This window comes from Delphinus delphis, chromosome 2 (genome assembly GCF_949987515.2).
Source record: "Delphinus delphis chromosome 2, mDelDel1.2, whole genome shotgun sequence".
Classification (NCBI taxonomy): domain Eukaryota; kingdom Metazoa; phylum Chordata; class Mammalia; order Artiodactyla; family Delphinidae; genus Delphinus; species Delphinus delphis.
In genome coordinates, this window is record NC_082684.1 from 93,727,027 (window position 1) to 93,747,958 (window position 20,932).

The window sequence follows — 20,932 nt, forward strand, 5'->3', positions numbered from 1 at the left end:
CAGACCTTTGGGGTGTGGGGCTGTAGCCCTGTAACCATTTTAATGGGTTGACCATGAGAAGATATAAAATAACAAAAAAGCCCCTCTTCCATCTCTAAGTATATCTGAGGACTTTACTTTTTTTAATTTTTTTATTGAGGTATAGTTGATTTACAATGTTGTGTTAGTTTCTGTGAGGACTTCACTTTTTTTTTTTTTTTTTTTTGCAGTACACAGGCCTCTCACTGTTGTGGCCTCTCCCGCTGCGGAGCACAGGCTCCAGACGCGCAGGCCCAGCAGCCATGGCTCACGGGCCCAGCCACTCCACGGCATGTGGGATCTTCCTGGACCGGGACACGAACTCTTGTCCCCTGCCATCGGCAGGCGGACTCTCAACCACTGCACCACCAGGGAAGCTCAGGACTTCACTTTTTTATTTTTTGGCCACGCCGTGCAGTTTGCAGGATCTCAGTTCCCCAAACAGGGATTGAACCTGGGGCCATGGCAGTGAAATCCTGGAATCCTAACCACTAGGCCACCAGGGAACTCCCGAGGACTTCACTTTTTAACTGTACTGAGAAAGATGGAGAATAAATTGAACCAGGAGAATAAATTGAACCTGCTACGTGTTAAGTTTCTAGAATATAAATGAAAAAGAACCTATCGTCTTGCAGAAGAAGAAAGCTAGTTAACAGTTGTATCATTGTGTGAGAAGTATAAAATATAGTGTGTGTGTGTGTGTATGTGTGTATGTGTGTGCATGTGTATGTGTGTTCTCACACATGCACACAATACAGGACTGTAGAGGAGGGGTACCAAATGTCTCCTGGTTGAAGAAAGGTTGAAGGATATCTCAGAGGAAGAGGGCTTTGTGAGTGCAAGGTCAAGGGGGTCAAGAATACCTCCTGCTCAGGTTTCACTTAGCTGACTGAAAAAGTACCATTCACTAACACACGGAATATAAGGGAAGAAGCAACCTGGGTAGCAAGGATAAAGGGGAGTGGGGAGACTTTTGTAAAACGATCATCATTCACACGGTGAGTTCTTGTATTTGTGAAACACTTATAATGAAGAGAAACAAGCTGAAGGGAGAACTTTCTACTACCTTGGCTTTTTCAAATATGAAGTCTAAAATTTCTTCCTTAGGACAATGTAGTATTTGCTAAAGTATATCATATACAATCCTCAGTTTTTCGCATTAAATCTACCACACAGACTCACCATTCAACGTTCCTTCTTCAGATGGCCTAAAGAAACAACAAAAAATATAAGTTACAATTTTAGGAACTTAAAATTAGTTTTGGCTACCACAAAATTTTTTATTTTATGAAGTTACTGTTATTTAATATAACATTATTAAAGGAATTCTGAGATTCAGATTCACTTTTGTTTGAATATTTGCCACTTCCCTTAAGCTTGTACCAAATTCATACACGGATATGTATAAATCCATATGCATATACTTTATCAACAACTTTTACCTCCAATTTATGCCTACATAAATATTACTAGTAGTTTGATGCCAAACTGAAGGTTCAGTACTAATACAGTAAAATATTCCATGACTCCTCTATTTGTGGAGATTCATTCCAGTACTTTAATAATGCCTTGAAATGACTTTGCAGGATTCTAAAAATACTTCAACAGAACTGATGGGCAAAGAACAGAGAGAACAGCAATTGTATATCATTTTGCAAAATTCAATTGCTAATGTTGAAAAAAATTTTTTTCCAATGTGAATATGTTTATTTATAACAACATATACTGGTACCAAGTGTAGGTTCTATTAATCCCAAAGATTCCAGTGCAAATTAGAGACAAGTGTAGTGGAAAGGAAAGGGGAATGGGAATCAAGAAAAATAGATTAGAAGCTTAGCTCTCCCATTATACAGTTATGTGGCCTTGCTCAGGACTAGAAGAACTAGATCTAGAAAGAACCACTTGAGCAGGAGACATTGGTAATCTCTTTCTAGCTCTTACATTCTATCTGATCCTAATATTTCCCGTTGGCTTTCACCTTAGTAACATCAATATTTCCTATAGGAAATACTTTGACCCTAGCATCAGCCCTTTGTCTACTGCTGATAAACCACTGTTAGCACATCCAAAGAGTACTGACCAACTCCACCTTTCTGGGTACTTCTATGGGTCAGCATTCTGTAACTCAAAGTTCTCTTGTTAGCCGAATTAACATCAACTTTAAGTACTGATTCTGCATTTCCATCCTACAGTTCTACTTATAAAAGACATTATTCTCTGAAGAGGTCTGATTATAAATAGATTTTCCAAATGCCATTCAGGGCCAGGATACCTCCACAATTTGAACAACTGCATACCCACATAGCACCTGGTTTATTCTCTTCTCCATATATTCACATCTATTTCTGATACAGAGAAGGAAATAGGGAAAACACTATATAATATATGATAAATTCCCTCAAATTGGCCTCCCTTCTCAAGCAGTTCACATTGGAGAGTAACTTTACCATGCTTCTAGTATCAAATGGGTGTCAAAACAAGATTACTTTTTTAATTACTCTTTTTTAATGTCCTTTGGAATCCTAAAATACTAATTTCGAGGCTGGAAAACAGAGATTATCTTTGATTCTTCTTTATCGTTATGTTTAATCTGTACTGAAAATTTTCACTTTCTGGGGATGACTACTTGTAAGATTGCCTTTTGTTTCTACTTTTGGTTCTGGATTATCACATCAGCTTTCTCGTGGAGCTTCCTGTATGCAGGCTTTCTAATGTACACTGTGTATTACTGCTCTAATTATCAAAGTGCTTCCCAAAAGCAGAAGAAAGGCTTGTTGATTAGAATGATGGGCAGAGAAATTATTAGCTAAAGTGTCAAACTAAGTTGTTGAACAAGTTTATTCAAAAGCAAGTTGGAAACAGGACTAAATAATAAAATCATAACTGTATCATTATAATGAAAATTTTATTTGAGTTGTGGTTATAATATGACTAATGTAACTATATAAAATCATAAATTAAAATATATACATTAACTTATAATAAATGATTCCCTAATCTCTTCTATGTAAAGACAGGAGATCACAAAATAAATAATCAGCAATAATTTCAAGAAGTGTTAAAAAAGATGATGCAAAGAGCAGGAAAAAAACAACATTCAATACCTATGATACTTTTCACACTAACGATGAGAAAAGGCTTACTTACATTTCTCTATTTGATGGTCTATCTTGTAGCCAATCCTTTAGTCAGAAACAAACACAAACAGAAAGTTAAAGAAAAAAGTCTCTAGATAAAGCATAACTGTTTATCTGTTTTGTATCCTACATGTTTGATGAATGAAGGGTTGAAAAGTTAATATGAATTTGTTTTATACAACTGAATAAAATAAAAAACTGGTATAAAAGCTACCATAAGGCCATTCCACAAAGTAGAATAAACAATTTCATGAGTGTTATTTCCTACAACATAACTGTAATTGTCTGCTGACAATTTTATTTTCTTAAAATACATATTTGTTTCTATGACTCTAAAAAAAAATATGTGCCTGGTGCCAAAACACATCAAAGTATAAAGATAAAAATTAAAATCATGCGAACTGTGACAAAGAAATCACTAATAACAGGCATATTTCATTGAAGCCCTTTTGTTTGTGTACGTGGTGGGCTTTATTCTGCAGTTTTATAATTATTTTTCTAGGTGTGGATTTATTTTTACCTCCCCACTTTGGGACTTATGCTTCCTGAATTTGAATCTTCATATATTTCATCAATTTGGAAAATTCTAAGTCATTTATAATCTCTTCAAATTGTCTACTCTCTCAAGGCCAATTTAGAGGTATTTTTCCATCTCTTTATGCTTAACACATTTTCCACCTAATTATAATTCTATGTTACATTGTGGTCCAATTTAGCAAAATTCTCCATTCAGCTGTGCCCAATCTGTTATTTTAACCCCCACCGAGATTTTTTTTTTTTTAATTAACTTATTTTATTTTTGGCTGCTTTGGGTCTTTGTTGCTACGTGTGGGCTTTTATCTAGTTGTGGCAAGCAGGGACTACTCTTTGTTGCGGTGCGCGGGCTTCTCATTGCGGTGGCTTCTCTTGTTGAGGAGCACGGGCTCTAGGCATGCAGGCTCAGTATTTGTGGCACACGGGCTTAGCTGCTCCACGGCATGTGAGATCTTCCTGGACCAGGGCTCGAACCCATGTCCCCTGCATTGGCAAGCAAATTGTCAACCACTGCGCCACCACGGAAACCCCTGAGATTTTTTATTTTTTCCCAAATTTTCCAGTATTTCTGAGTAATATCTTTTCTTTTTTAGAAATATTTATAATACTTTTTAATGGCTTTAATCAGACTTATAATCTGTAACCAATAATTCTACTATCTCAAGTTGTCAGAGATCTAATATGTTTGTATAAGCTGGCTCCCACAAGTTTTGTAATTTAGCATCGTGAGGTCATCTTCAATGGAACCTTATTTGTAGCAAAACTATGCAGCTTAGGTTCAGGATGAGTCCTTCAAGAAAGGAGGATTTGTTACTGTGAAACTCTGCGTTCACTAAACACCCTTCCCACTGAAATAATTTTTTTAATAAAATGATTTTTAATAATACAATCTATCTCCTTATAGCACACTGTAAGTTAATATGGTTAATATGTTCTTTTTTTCTTTTCTTCAGGCTTCTAAAATGTTTTAATAAGAATGGGCATCTGGGGGACTTCCCTGGTGGTCCAGAGGTTAAGAATGCGCCTTCCAATGCAGGGGATGCGGATTCGATCCCTGGTCGGGGAACTAAGATCCCACATGCCACAGGGCAACTAAGCCCAAGTGCCGCAACTACTGAGCCCGCACGCTGCAATGAAGATCCCGCGTGCCTCAACTAAGACCCAACGCAGCCAAATAAATACATAAATATTTTTTTTAAAAAAAAAAAAAGAAGAGAAAAAGAATGGGCATCTGGGACAACCGGCAGGCGAGTGAGCAGGGCAAACTGGGATCACTGGGCGGCTGGAACTCCTTGCTGGACCCGATCCTCCTGGTGAGCATTTCTCCGCTCAGGGTCATAGACTGCAGACTGGGCAACACTTTTCTCAAATGTTCCTGGGCAAGGTACGACTGCCAGGGAGGGGATGGATTCCTCACTTCCCATGCTGGGCCGGTTGTGGGCACTGGAATTCACTTCCAAGATTCACTGCTGGCTGGCCTCAGCTGGTGCGAGTGTCGAAAAATTTTTCCCATCATCTTCAGTAAACATTGCAACCTTTGTGCATGCGTGAAGAAAGTTTCCTCTCCCCCAACCCCCTTGCTGTCGCCACAACAAAGGAACATGCATAAATGAGATGAATAAAAATACAGTAATATTTTTTTAAAAAAAAGAATGGGCATCTGATGGACTTAGAAGATCCTCTTGTTTCCTTTCTGCATTAGATGATGGAAATGAGTGAAACAATAGCAGCAGCAGGTCAAAGGCTTCTAACAGGATAAGATAAAAAAAAAAAAAAACCTGGTGTACAAATACACTGACTGGAATATCCAAGGGGTTTCCCTTTCAGTCCATCACAGAAATGAATCCACATCCCATTCGCACACTGAACCACTTATAGTGCCCAGTTCTATGCACAACCTGGGATTTCTCCCCTGCCTGCTCTGGCAGCTTCCTGGAATCTTCTCCATCACCTTTGCTTGCCCCACCTGGGGCTGATAACACCTGGTTGAATGACTTCTTTGTCTTCTGAAGAACCTCCAGGCTCTCATGGTTGCCTTGCTTGCCAGGGTGGGAGCAAGCAAGAGGGTGTGAGTACATGTGTAGCGTTCAGTCCAGGGGGATGGGGCAAAGTTAATATGTTCTTGATGATCCAGGATCATAATTATGAGCACTAATTTCTATACTTGACTAGAAAGGAGCAACTGTTTTTGCTTTCTCCCAAGCTATTTGTCTTGGTTGCCAAAGTCTGCTTTTAAAGAGTGTTTGTAAAATCAAATATTACTCCAGTTGGCTGGGAATAATTTCATATCATTAGCTTCAATTCAAATAGAGATTCCTACCTTTCTTTCTTCTGCATACATTTTTCTTTAATAATTCCTGACTATTCACTACAGGAAGAAACTCTTTTCCATAACTGCTACTATGCACTGAGGTCAGTTTTCTAAGGTTAAACATTTTTTGAAAGCTAGATATAATCTCAGATAAAATATCACCATCTTTCAGCTCTTATCTAATAAATAATTTTTTTTTTTTTGCGATACGCGGGCCTCTCACTCTTGTGGCCTCTCCCGTTGCGGAGCACAGGCTCCGGACGCGCAGGCTCAGCAGCCATGGCTCACGGGCCCAGCCGCTCTGCGGCATGTGGGATCTTCCCGGACCGGGGCACAAACCCGTGTCCCTTGCATCGGCAGGCGAACTCTCAACGACTGCGCCACCAAGGAAGCCCTAAATAAGTATTTTTAAATACGCATATGTTTAATTGAAATGTACAAACCGGTAGTAAAGCTGCTTTGGAATCTACTTCATGACTGTCTTCTATAGATGGCCTTCTACTGTTACTTTCCACTAAAAGAAAATTTAAAAAAATAAAAAAGTTATACAAGTAAAACAAATTTTTTTTAATACCAACTAACCAAACACAAAGTGTTTCGAGGCATAATATAACTTACCTAAGATAACTTATCCTCTCCCCAACACTGATGAATGTAAGAGTTATATGAGTCTCACGGGTCTCTTGACAGGATATCAAAATTATTCAATTTATTTTTGTGAAAAGGCAATATGAAATAAAAGAGTATGGGAAAAAAAGTGTCTTGCTCTTCCTCTGTTCCCAAATTTCTTGTGTATCCTTCCAAAGATATTTTGTGTTTCTATATATACCCCTGAATCTTCTTTTTTAACATAAATGCTAGTATAATATATATATCCTCAGGTTTTTTGTTGTTGGTTTTTTAAATTTAAGCTTGGAGATCTTTCAGTATCAGTACACAGAGGATTTCTCTATTCTACTTTGATATTATGCTGAACTTCATACAATGGATATACAATAATTTATTTAACCAAACTCCTATTGATGGACATTTGACCTGATTTCAATCTCTTGCTGTAACAATGTTGCAATTAATAATCTTAAACATCATTTTACAGTAATGGAAAAAAAATAGTTCATCTTTCCCCCCATTTAAGATGCCACTTTTGTCACATTTTGCTTGTTTATGCTAAACAAACTTTAGAATTAAGCCTATTTTCCAAAAAAAGTGAGGATGTTAAATTTTAAATTAATTTAGAATTTACAACCTCATGATACAATAAAGGAAAACCTCAGAAAGAACAGTGAAGAGAAATCTTAGAACGAAAGAATGAACGGTGAAAGGAAATCTTAGAACATTCCAGGTATAGAGGGCAAAAAGAGCAGATTGAGATATATTAGGGGACTCTGGGCAAAAGTTTTTCAAGATGATGAAACTGAATATTTTGAAAAAATTTATTCAAAGAGCAGAGAATCCAGTGTTGATCTAACCAAAATCATGACATAACTACACTGGTGGGACAGGGTAAAGACATCTGTGCATGCATGTGGGCTAGGGAATAGAGAGGGGTGGGGACGGCAGTAGGGAAGAGCTCAATCCTTGTCTTCTTTAAGTGGGAGGTCAATAGATACTGCCTAAAACTGAAATACGAGGATATAAAATTACAGGCATCCTAACTTTAGAAATAATATCCATGTTATCCAAAAATAGTGAGTTTTATTTCTTCCCTCCTAACCCTTCTACCATTTATTTTTCTTCCTTTTCTTCTTTGGCTGAAATGTTAAATAGAATCCTTGTCTTGTTCTCCTTCTGGGGTGTTCAATATTTCACTATGAAGTATGGTACCCGTGGCAAGTTTTTGTTAGATACCCTTTATTCAGATTAAGGACACTCCATTCTATACTTACTTTGCTAGGAGTTTTAATCATGAATGGATGTTGAATTTCATCAAATTCAGCCTTTTCTGCAGCTATTAAGATAACCATATGATTTTCTTCTTTAATTTGTTACTATCATGCCTTATATTTTTGAATGTTAAACTAATTTGCACTCCTGGAATAAACCCAACTTGAAGAGAATAAAAGGAGAAATGATGGTGAGGGGAATAAGGAAGTACTGCTTTTCTTAAGGAACCTTATAAAGATTAAATGTACATAACTGAAAAGTTAGATAACAATAAATTTATACGCATATAACTATGATCCCAAAAAAGCATGATATGGAAACATCTCCAGATCATTCAACTTTTTAAATGAAAAATTAAAGGTGCAGGACAACATGTATGGTATGCTACCTTTTGTGTAAAAGATGAACAAGTAAAAAAGACTACTGTCATATATGACTACATAAGCATGAAACTAGAGAAAAAACAAAAATAACAGTGGTTACACATGGGGTTGGTGTGAGACTGAGACTGATTTTCAAAGTGCTTGTGTGTGTGTGTGTGTGTGTGTATTTTAATTTTGAACCAAATAAATGTATTAATTATTTTTAAAGGTTAAAGCAGAAAAATAAGTTGATTAAATGACTATACAGATTAAAATACAACCGATTCATTTGTAAAAAAGTCAGCATATTTGTAAAAAGTGAGTCTTTGCCTTTCATCTTTTAAGTCTAAACAATCTGTTGAAAAATATTAGAATGTTCAGATTATGTATTATTCAAGGTTAAGAACAACAATGATGGACCAGAATCTTCATTTTCTTACTTCTGCAACATTCACTGCTCAAGCGTGTGACATACATAAAATACATTTAAAGTTTAATGATGTCCATAAAATACCTGTAAAGCTTAAATGAGTATATTTGTTAGCATAATTCATGAAGTCAAAATACTCACCTTGCTCTGAATGAAGAGGAACAGAAGTTTTGTGACACTCAGTAAATCCAGCATGAGAACTCACATGTTTCAGAGTGTTTTCAGAAGGAATATCATTCTGCATATTATACATATACACAATTTTAAAACAATTGAACTAAATTTCAAATCATTGCTCTAAGTAGTATAAGAGCCTCTGGATCTATTTAGCTCAATATGCTTTAATCTACCTGGACTCCAAGGGGTATATTACAAATTACAGTTATTTTCTTCAATGTCAATTTCAAAAACTGCCATCAAAACACCTTACTTGCTTATTGTTCATAAATCCATCTGAATGAGTTCTTTTTCATAGCAATACAAGTTCATTTAAAAAATTGGAGGAAAATAGGAAACTGTAGGGAAAATAATAAAACATTTATCAATTCACCTTAAAAAGAAAAAAACTATTTTACACTAAAATTGAAACAGCAATACTTTCTTCTTTGGAGAGTAAAAAAGTGGAGGGGGGCTTCCCTGGTGGTGCAGTGGTTGAGAGTCCGCCTGCTGATGCAGGGGACACGGGTTCGTGCCCCGGTCCGGGAAGATCCCACATGCCGCGGAGCGGCTGGGCCCGTGAGCCATGGCCGCTGAGCCTGCGCGTCCGGAGCCTGTGCTCCGCAATGGGAGAGGCCACAGCGGTGAGAGGCCCGCGTACCGCAAAAAAAAAAAAAAAAAAAAAAAAAAAAAGTGGAGGGGAAATTTATTTTGGGGAGTTTTGGTAGCTTTCTTATTGCTTTGTATAAGCTATTTGTATAACAAAGATCTATCTGGTCATTATTTGTCAAATTTCAATTTTTTTCATATTTGTTTTATCTATGCTTTTATATTTTTAGGTACTCATCTCTTTTCATCCTTCCCTTAATATTTGTTCTAAAAGCCCTCCTGGCTTTACTGACTTAATATTTCTATTTTCTTAAGTTTGTTTATACTTTGAATTTTTATATTTAAATCCAGAATTCATCTGAGCTTATGAAGCGATATGAAACAGACGTTTCCTAATTTCTACCCAGTTGTCCAATCTGTGTGTTTACTGACAAAGCATTCCTTTTCTCATCAATTTCTAATCCAACTCTTATTAAATTTGTATTTGTAGAAGGGTTATTTTGGAGTCACCAAAATGTTTCACTAAATATTCATGTTTCAATTATACCACTTGTATAGATATTTTAGAATCTAACAACTAATTCTCCCCCATTTTCTTCTTTTTACCTATTCGTTTTTCCAGATGAACTAACGAAATTCATTAAACTAATGCAGAAGATCTGATACCTTCACCCTGTTTTTTTTTTCAGCTATACACAGGTCATACTACTATGTAACTTTAAAATATTTCCAAACCTCTACCACCGCTCAGAAACAATGAGTTTTAAAATGTTACTACCACAATAAGCTATTACTTTCATTAAATAAATTTAACTTAAACGTCTCAAGAAAATTAAGTTTTTCTACCTTTGATGTTTCACATTCTTCACATTACAGCTGATTTATTGATATATAGCCAAGCAAAAAGTGCTAACCTTTTTCCTATTGTCACAAAGCAACTCTGATTTCCTTTCTGATTTTAGTTGTTCCTTTTGGAACCAGTTCTAGCTATTTCTTGATTGTTTTACTTAAGTATTTTCCTTGATATATACTCTTTGATACAATGACACATCAATTTCATAGAACCGTCTTTGATAGAAATTCTAGTGTGGGACTGATGAGTGGGCTTCAAGGTATTTGTAAAACTCTATACTTTAAAAGAAAAAAGTTTGGGGCTTCCCTGGTGGCGCAGTGGTTGAGGGTCCGCCTGCCGATGCAGGGGGCGCGGGTTCGTGCCCCGGTCCGGGAGGATCCCGCGTGCCGCGGAGCGGCTGGGCCTGTGAGCCATGGCTGCTGAGCCTGCGTGTTTGGAGCCTGTGCTCTGCAGCGGGAGAGGCCACAGCACTGAGAGGCCCGCGTACCAAAAAAAAAAAAAAAAAAAAGAGAGAAAAAAAAAAAAGAAAAAAGTTTGTATATGTGCATTTGCCTGGGAAGGTGGTCTGTAGTTTTCATTAAATTTTCAAAGGGATGTATAACCCACAAATGTTCAAGAACTCAAAACCTCTAACCGTCATGAGCTAGAGCTCATTATTCTATTATTACAGTTCTTTTCCTCTAAGTAAAGTACTCACAGTTGTTAAATTTAAAACATAGCCACCACTTTTCTTCCCACTCACAGAAATTTGTTATTTCTTCTTGTTTTTACCAGGAAGTTATTTGCTCACTTAAAAATTTTCAGCATACTCCTGTTTTAAGTTCATTTAATAGGTCCATTGTTAAAAGGTGCAATCTGTGGGGAAATCCTAACATCTACCATTTACCATTAGGAAATGTCCATTCATTATAAATTATTTCCCACCATATATCAAGTGCTTCACAACAGCAAAATGCCCTCAGAGTGTCATCAAATTCCTTCAACTACTGTTGTGACACCTTGTTAAAGATACCTTAAAAGTTCAATGAAATATAAATTAGAGAATTAACAGCCTAAGTCAGGGTAACTATAACTACTATAACTAAGGATTGAGAAAAGTAGAGGCACTAAAAAAGTATTTAGGAAGCAAAACCAGGTAGACTTGGCTGTTGACTGGAAGGGTAGGATGCTGATGCTATTAACAGAGGTAGGAAATACAGGAGGAAAAGAAATATGTCTGCTGAGAAGGGAGATGACGGTGAATTTGAGGTTTTGACATCATGAGTTTAACAACTCTCAGAGTTCCAGCTAGTTAGCAGTTCTAACCTTTTACTGTGGTGTCATGTCAATTCTCTAAGTCATAATCACTCCAAAGATTTACTTTCTCCATATCCATTCCTAGCCCTCAGAATTTTCCTGGCTAAAATTGAAGTGTACAGGTTTAGAGTCAAACTTGGGGTCAAATGCCACTTAGGCACTAATGCCCCTATTACTAAGTTTTATAATTAACTGCTAAAAGGTATCAATAAATATCTCTAAAATTCTAGGATACCAAGTACTCAACTATAATATTTAAGCATTTAAAAAATTACTTTCACTAATAAAAAATGAACAAATATACTACCCAAATTATCATGTACATCTCTCTTGAACAACTAATTATACTATAAGGAAGGACTAAAATAAGAGGCATTGGGCTCTCTTACACTGACATAAATGGACTCTACAATTGAGCAATATAACATACTGGGTCCATATTTTTAATTAAAGGGTATCTGCATATAGGAGAAAGAGAGTGTGATAGAAATTTTATTAAACTTAAATAATTCCAAATTACAAAAAAACTCTATTAAAAGTTACGAAGGTCCATAAAAAACTTCATTTACTATAAAATCCCCTTCAGTTAAAACCTGTTCAAGAAAAACCCCATATGGAATGTAGATATATCACGTCTACATTTTAAGAATTATAAAACCAACTCTGGTAGAGCTTTATCAGTTCTTCTTTCTACTTATTACTTTTTCTCATTCATTTATTCTTCCCTTGTTTTTCATCATCATGTGTCAGCTAATGCTACCTAAATGCATTCAACCTATTTATTTAGTTCTCTTCTTCTCTGTAAGGCATCATATATAATGGAAAATTCAGATCGTTAGAAGTATGTCACAGAATTAAAATGGTTAGAATACATCATGCAAATTAGTCTTATGGTAAGTTTATCTTACCTACTTCCTCCATCTAAATGTATATGTATATTTTAAGTTAACTTTTTGACTCCCACAAGTACTAAAGAGACTTTACCTGATATTTACGCATCTTTGAATACTCCATAATCATTATTTCTTACATCATTCTGATGGTCTTATTTGAGTTAAGAAATACAAACAAAGGCAAATATGGAAAGAAAGGGACCTCATGGAATCACTACATCTCAATTTCCATATAGTCACCAATTAAATCCAAAGTTAACAAAATCTAGTTAATAGACATTAAATTATTCACTTTCATACAATAATTCAATCAAAATATATGCTATTAAAAATACAAATGTTGGGAGATCACCTTCCTCCCCACAGATACACCAGAAATACATCTACGCGTGGAACAACTCCTACGGAGCACCTACTGAACGCTGGCAGAAGACCTCAGACCTCCCAAAAGGCAAGGAACCCCCCACGTACCTGGTTAGGGCAAAAGAAAAAACTAAACAGAGACAAAAGGATAGGGACGGGTCCTGCACCAGCGGGAGAGAGCTGTGAAGGAGGAAAAGTGTCCACACACTAGGAAGCCCCTTCGCGGGTGGAGACTTCGGGAGGCGGAGTGGGGGAGCTTGGGAGCCGCGGAGGAGAGCACAGCAGCAGGGGTGCGGAGGGCAAAGCGGACAGATTCCAGCGCAGAGGATCGGGCCGACCGGAACTCGCCAGCCGAGAGGCTTGTCTGCTCGCCCGCCGGGGCGGGCGGGACTGGGAGCTGAGGCTCCGGCTTTTGTCGGAGCGCCGGGAGAGGACTGGGGTTGGCGGCGTGAACACAGCCTGCAGGGCGTTAGTGCACCGCGAGAGAGTCCGGGGAAAAGTCTGGACCTGCCGAAGAGGCAAGAGACTTTTACGTCCCTCTTTGTTTCCTGGTGCACGAGGAGAGGGGATTAAGAACGCTGCTTGAGAGAGCTCCAGGGACGGGCGCTAGCCGCGGCTAGAAGTGCGGAGCCCAGAGACAGACATGAGACGCTAGGGCCGCTGCTGCCGCCACCAGGAGGCCTGTGTGCGAACACAGGTCACTAGCCACACGCCCTTCCGGGGAGCCTGTGCAGCCCGCCACTGCCGGGGTCCCGGGATCCAGGGACAACTCCCCCGGGAGAACGCACGGCGCGCCTCAGGCTGCAACGTCATGCCGGCCTCTGCCGCCGCAGGCCTGCCCCACACTCCGTGACCCTCCCTACCCCCCGGCCTGAGTGAGCCAGAGCCTCCGAATCAGCGGCTCCTTTAACCCCGTCCTGTCTGAGCAAAGAACAGACGCCCTCCGGCGACCTACACGCACAGGCGGGGCCAAATCCAAAGCTGAGCCCCTGGGAACTGTGAGAACAAAGAAGAGAAAGGGAAATCTCTCCCAGCAGCCTCAGGAGCAGCGGATTAAAGCTCCACAATCAACTTGATATACCCTGCATCTGTGGAATACCTGAATAGACAACGAATCATCCTAAATTAAGAAGCCCTGTGGATGAAAGGCTCTTGGGGCTGCAGCCAGGAGTCAGTGCTGTGCCTCTGAGGTGGGAGAGCCAACTTCAGGACACTGGTCCACAAGAGGCCTCCCAGCTGCACATAATATCAAACAGCAAAAATCTCCGAGAGATCTCCATCTCAACGCCAGCACCCAGCTTCACTCAACGACCAGCAAGCCACAGGGCTGGACATCCTATGCCAAACAACTAGCAAGACAGGAACACAACCCCACCCATTAGCAGAGAGGCTGCCCAAAATCATAATAAGTCTACAGACACCCCAAAACACATCACCAGACGTGGACCTGCCCACCAGAAAGACAAGATCCAGCCTCATCCACCAGAACACAGGCCCTAGTCCCCTCCACCAGGAAGCCTACACAACCCACTGAACCAACCTTACCCACTGGGGACAGACACAAAAACAACAGGAACTACGAACCTTCAGCCTGCAAAAAAGGAGACCCCAAACACAGTAAGATAAGCAAAATGAAAAGACAGAAAAACACACCGCAGATGAAGGAGCAAGATAAAAACCCACCAGACCTAACAAATGAAGAGGAAATAGGCAGTCTACCTGAAAAAGAATTCAGAATAATGATAGTAAGGTTGATCCGAAATCTTGGAGATAGAATGGACAATAGAATGGACAAAATGCAAGAATCAGTTAACAAGGACCTAGAAGAACTAAAGATGAAACAAGCAATTATGAACAACACAATAAATGAAATTAAAAGTACTCTAGATGGGATCAATAGCAGAATAACTGAGGCAGAAGAACGGATAAGTGACCTGGAAGATAAAATAGTGGAAATAACCAATGCAGAGCAGAATAAAGAAAAAAGAATGAAAAGAACTGAGGACAGTCTCAGAGACCTCTGGGACAACATTAAACGCACCAACATTCGAATTATAGGGGTTCCAGAAGAAGAAGAGAAAAAGAAAGGGACTGAGAAAATATTTGAAGAGATTATAGTTGAAAACTTCCCTAATATGGGAAAGGAAATAGTTAATCAAGTCCAGGAAGCACAGAGAGTTCCATACAGGATAAATCCAAGGAGAAATACGCCAAGACACATATTAATCAAACTGTCAAAAATTAAATACAAAGAAAACATATTAAAAGCAGCAAGGGAAAAACAACAAATAACACATAAGGGAATCCCCATAAGGTTAACAGCTGATCTCTCAGCAGAAACCCTACAAGCCAGAAGGGAGTGGCAGGACATACTGAAAGTGATGAAGGAGAAAAACCTGCAGCCAAGACTACTCTACCCAGCAAGGATCTCATTCAGATTTGATGGAGAAATTAAAACCTTTACAGACAAGCAAAAGCTGAGAGAGTTCAGCACCACCAAACCAGCTTTACAACAAATGCTAAAGGATCTTCTCTAGGCAAGAAACACAAGAGAAGGAAAAGACCTATAATAACGAACCCAAAACAATTTAGAAAATGGGAATAGGAACACACATATCGATAATTACCTTAAATGTAAATGGACTAAATGCTCCCACCAAAAGACACAGATTGGCTGAATGGATACAAAAACAAGACCCTTATATATGCTGTCTACAAGAGACCCACTTCAGACCTAGAGACACATACAGACTGAAAGTAAGGGGATGGAAAAAGATATTCCATGCAAATGGAAACCAAAAGAAAGCTGGAGTAGCAATTCTCATATCAGACAAAATAGACTTTAAAATAAGGACTATTAAAAGAGACAAAGAAGGACACTACATAATGATCAAGGGATCGATCCAAGAAGAAGATATAACAATTGTAAATATTTATGCACCCAACATAGGAGCACCTCAATACATAAGGCAAATACTAACAGCCATAAAAGGGGAAATCGACAGTAACACATTCATAGTAGGGGACTTAAACACCCCACTTTCACCCATGGACAGATCATCCAAAATGAAAATAAATAAGGAAACACAAGCTTTAAATGATACATTAAACAAGATGGACTTAATTGATATTTATAGGACACTCCATCCAAAAACAACAGAATACACATTTTTCTCAAGTGCCCATGGAACATTCTCCAGGATAGATCATATCTTAGGTCACAAATCAAGCCTTGGTAAATTTAAGAAAATTGAAATTGTATCAAGTATCTTTTCTGACCACAACGCCATGAGACTAGATATCAATTACAGGAAAAGATCTGTAAAAAATACAAACACATGGAGGCTAAACAATACACTACTTAATAATGAAGTGATCACTGAAGAAATCAAAGAGGAAATCAAAAAATACCTAGAAACAAATGACAATGGTGACACAACGACCCAAAACCTGTGGGATGCAGCAAAAGCAGTTCTAAGGGGGAAGTTTATAGCAATACAAGCCCACCTTAAGAAGCAGGAAACATCTCGAATAAACAACCTAACCTTGCACCTCAAGCAATTAGCGAAAGAAGAACAAAAAAACCCCAAAGTTAGCAGGAGGAAAGAAATCATAAAAATCAGATCAGAAATAAATGAAAAAGAAATGAAGGAAACGATAGCAAAGATCAATAAAACTAAAAGCTGGTTCTTTGAAAGGATAAACAAAATTGATAAACCATTAGCTAGACTCATCAAGAAAAAAAGGGAGAAGACTCAAATCAATAGAATTAGAAATGAAAAAGGAGAAGTAACAACTGACACTGCAGAAATACAAAAGATCATGAGAGATTACTACAAGCAACTCTATGCCAATAAAATGGACAACCTGGAAGAAATGGACAAATTCTTAGAAAGGCACAACCTGCCAAGACTGAATCAGGAAGAAATAGAAAATATGAACAGACCAATCACAAGCACTGAAATTGAAACTGTGATTAAAAATCTTCCAACAAGCAAAAGCCCAGGACCAGATGGCTTCACAGGCGAATTCTATCAAACATTTAGAGAAGAGCTATCACCTATCCTTCTCAGACTCTTCCAAAATATAGCAGAGGAACACTCCCCAACTCATTCTACGAGGCCACCATCACCCTGATACCAAAACCAGACAAGGATGTCACAAAGAAAGAAAACTACAGGCCAATATCACTGATGAACATAGATGCAAAGATCCTCAACAAAATACTAGCAAACAGAATCCAACAGCACATTAAACGGATCATACACCATGATCAAGTGGGGTTTATTCCAGGAATGCAAGGATTCTTCAATATACGCAAATCAATCAACGTGATACACCATATTAACAAATTGTAGGAGAAAAACCATATGATCATCTCAATAGATGCAGAGAAAGCTTTTGACAAAATTCAACACCCATTTATGATAAAAACCCTGCAGAAAGCAGGCATAGAGGGAACTTTCCTCAACATAATAAAGGCCATATATGACAAGCCCACAGCAAACATCATCCTCAATGGTGAAAAACTGAAAGCATTTCCACTAAGATCACGAACAAGACAAGGTTGCCCACTCTCACCACTCTTATTCAACATAGTTTTGGAAGTTTTAGCCACAGCAATCAGAGAAGAAAAGGAAATAAAAGGAATCCAAATCGGAAAAGAAGAAGTAAAGCTGTCACTGTTTGCAGATGACATGATCCTATACATAGAGAACCCTAAAGATGCTACCAGAAAACTACTAGAGCTAATCAATGAATTTGGTAAAGTTGCAGGATACAAAATTAATGCACAGAAATCTCTGGCATTCCTATATACTAATGATGAAAAATCTGAAAGTGAAATCAAGAAAACACTCCCATTTACTATTGCAACAAAAAGAATAAAATACCTAGGAATAAACCTACCTAAGGAGACAAAAGACCTGTATGCAGAAAATTATAAGACACTGATGAAAGAAATTAAAGATGATACAAATAGATGGAGAGATATACCATGTTCTTGGATTGGAAGAATCAACATTGTGAAAAGGACTCTACTACCCAAAGCAATCTACAGATTCAATGCAATCCCTATGAAACTACCACTGGCATTTTTCACAGAACTAGAACAAAAAATTTCACAATTTGTATGGAAACACAAAAGACCCCGAATAGCCAAAGCAATCTTGAGAACGAAAAATGGAGCTGGAGGAATCAGGCTTCCTGACTTCAGACTATACTACAAAGCTACAGTAATCAAGACAGTATGGTACTGGCACAAAAACAGAAAGATAGATCAATGGAACAGTATAGAAAGCCCAGAGATAAACCCACGCACATATGGTCACCTTATCTTTGACAAAGGAGGCAGAAATGTACAGTGGAGAAAGGACAGCCTATTCAATAAGTGGTGCTGGGAAAACTGGACAGCTACATGTAAAAGTATGAGATTAGATCACTCCCTAACACCATACACAAAAATAAGCTCAAAATGGATTAAAGACCTAAATGTAAGGCCAGAAACTATCAAACTCTTAGAGGAAAACATAGGCAGAACACTCTATGAAATAAATCACAGCAAGGTCCTTTTTGACCCACCTCCTAGAGAAATGGAAATAAAAACAAAAGTAAACAAATGGGACCTAATGAAACTTAAAAGCTTTTGCACAGCAAAGGAAACCATAAAGAAGACAAAAAGAGAACCCTCAGAATGGGAGAAAATATTTGCAAATGAAGCAACTGACAAAGGATTAATCTCCAAAATTTACAAGCAGCTCATGCAGCTTAATAACAAAAAAACAAACAACCCAATCCAAAAATGGGCAGAAGACCTAAATAGACATTTCTCCAAAGAAGATATACAGAGTGCCAACAAACACATGAAAGAATGCTCAACATCACTAATCATTAGAGAAATGCAAATCAAAACTACAATGAGATATCATCTCACACCAGTCAGAATGGCCATCATCAAAAAATCTAGAAACAACAAATGCTGGAGAGGGTGTGGAGAAAAGGGAACCCTCTTACACTGTTGGTGGGAATGTAAATTGATACAGCCACTGTGGAGAACAGTATGGAGGTTCCTTAAAAAGCTACAAATAGAACTACCATATGCCCCAGCAATCCCACTACTGGGCATATACCCTGAGAAAACCATAATTCAAAAAGAGTCATGTACCAAAATGTTCATTGCAGCTCTATTCACAATAGCCCAGAGATGGAAACAACCTAAGTGTCCATCATCGGATGAATGGATAAAGAAGATGTGGCACATATATACAATGGAATATTACTCAGCCATAAAAAGAGATGAAATTGAGCTATTTGTAATGAGGTGGATAGACCTAGAGTCTGTCATACAGAGTGAAGTAAGTCAGAAAGAGAGAGACAAATACTGTATGCTAACACATATATATGGAATTTAAGAAAAAAAAAATGTCATGAAAAACCTAGGGGTGAAACAGGAATAAAGACACAGACTTACTAGAGAATGGACTTGAGGCTATGGGGAGGGGGAAGGGTAAACGGTGACAAAGCGATAAAGAGGCATGGACATATATACACTACTAAACGTAAGGTAGATAGCTAGTGGGAAGCAGCCGCATAGCACAGGGAGATCAGCTCCGTGCTTTGTGACCGCCTGGAGGGGTGGGATAGGGAGGGTGGAAGGGAGGGAGACGCAAGCGGGAAGAGATATGGGAACATATGTGTATATATAACTGATTCATTTTGTTGTGAAGCTGAAACTAACATACCATTGTAAAGCAATTATACTCCAATAAAGATGTTAAAAAAAAAAAAAAATACAAATGTTGGGGAATTCCTTGGCGGTCCAGTGGTTAGGACTCTGTGCTTTTACTACCAAGGGCGCAGGTTCAATCCCTGGTCAGGGAACTAAGATCTTGCAAGCTGAGTGGCACGGCACCCCCCCCTCAAAAAAAGTCGGCATTTATATTATAAAAAATGCACTTGAGTCTACCTTTTAGATGTAGGTTAATAAGTAACATGTCCTGACAGCAATTTCACAATTAACTATAGATCATATGAGAAATAATCATTTATAAAAGCTTATATTATATCATTATCATTTCCTTGACTCTAGTTTTAGGAAAAACTTTATTTCCGTTATATTTATCACTTGATCATTTCTACAACTTAAGTTCTTAAGGGATGGAGAAGCTTAGCACTTTTCCAGGTCTTCCTAATTATCTCGATGTAGCTGTTATTACCCTTAAAGCTCAAATTAGTTATTGGTAATTTATGAAAGCAACAGTTAAAAAATAAAAATTTTCAGCCAGGAAACACACCTTTTTGCTAGTTGTTCTGTATACTTTAAAACTCATTTAACCAACATTTACTGAACAGCTTACACTTGCACGCGATACTGTAGTTACTGGCATATTCAGCTTTTTATTGCTAGACCACAGGGTCCTTGAGAAGCAAGGTTATATTCTAATGACTTTTGGGGCCTGGGAAAGAGTTGAGTTCAATGAGTAGTCTGTGGAAACCATACAGGGAGAAGCATTTTTTAAGAGAAATATTAAATAGGTGATTTTTAACTTCAGTTAAAAAATGCAAGCTATTTGTACATTTTTTCATATTCTTCAACTGTTTCTTCTTTTTTTCAAATTATGTATAAGCTTCAAATATTTGGAACTCTCATGTTGATGATGGTTTCTGCTAACACTGTATTTTTCCTGAAAAATATGTTTAATTCTATTTGAACTAAACTCCAAAATAGCAAAATAATCGCACTGCTATAAGGATTTACTTACAGATAATATTTCTTTTATCTTGTTTGACGTTTCTTTAAACCTCTGTAAATCCATGCTATCTCTGTGTCCTTAAAAAAGAAAAAAGAAAAGATTACAACAAAAAATACTTGTTTTTTTTAGTTCTATCAAAATAATGTCATTGCCTAGTCTATTCAAACAAGTGACGTATGTTGTCTTGTGAGTAGTTTTGATGGCTCTGAAGTTTCCTGTAGCTTTCCTGATAAATACTGAAAATAGGTATCAAAAAGCTGGAGAAGATGAGTAGTTCAAGTTTACAGTAACAGGATCCTAAAAGAATCCAACATGTGATATGAAGTAAACTGCTT

The 20,932-nt window shown here is 37.9% G+C and overlaps 1 protein-coding gene across 1 annotated transcript in view; it reads right to left on the bottom strand.

The window, feature by feature from the left end:
* Positions 1-20,932, bottom strand: part of TRPM7 (transient receptor potential cation channel subfamily M member 7) — a 128,295-nt gene that overhangs the window by 15,334 nt on the left and 92,029 nt on the right. The window contains exons 27-31 of the mRNA XM_060005233.1: positions 20,607-20,674; positions 8,818-8,914; positions 6,444-6,514; positions 3,166-3,200; positions 1,201-1,226 (exon numbers count right to left, since the gene is read on the bottom strand). Of these exons, the coding sequence (XP_059861216.1) occupies positions 1,201-1,226; positions 3,166-3,200; positions 6,444-6,514; positions 8,818-8,914; positions 20,607-20,674 (297 nt within the window). The remainder of the gene's footprint in view (positions 1-1,200; positions 1,227-3,165; positions 3,201-6,443; positions 6,515-8,817; positions 8,915-20,606; positions 20,675-20,932) is intronic.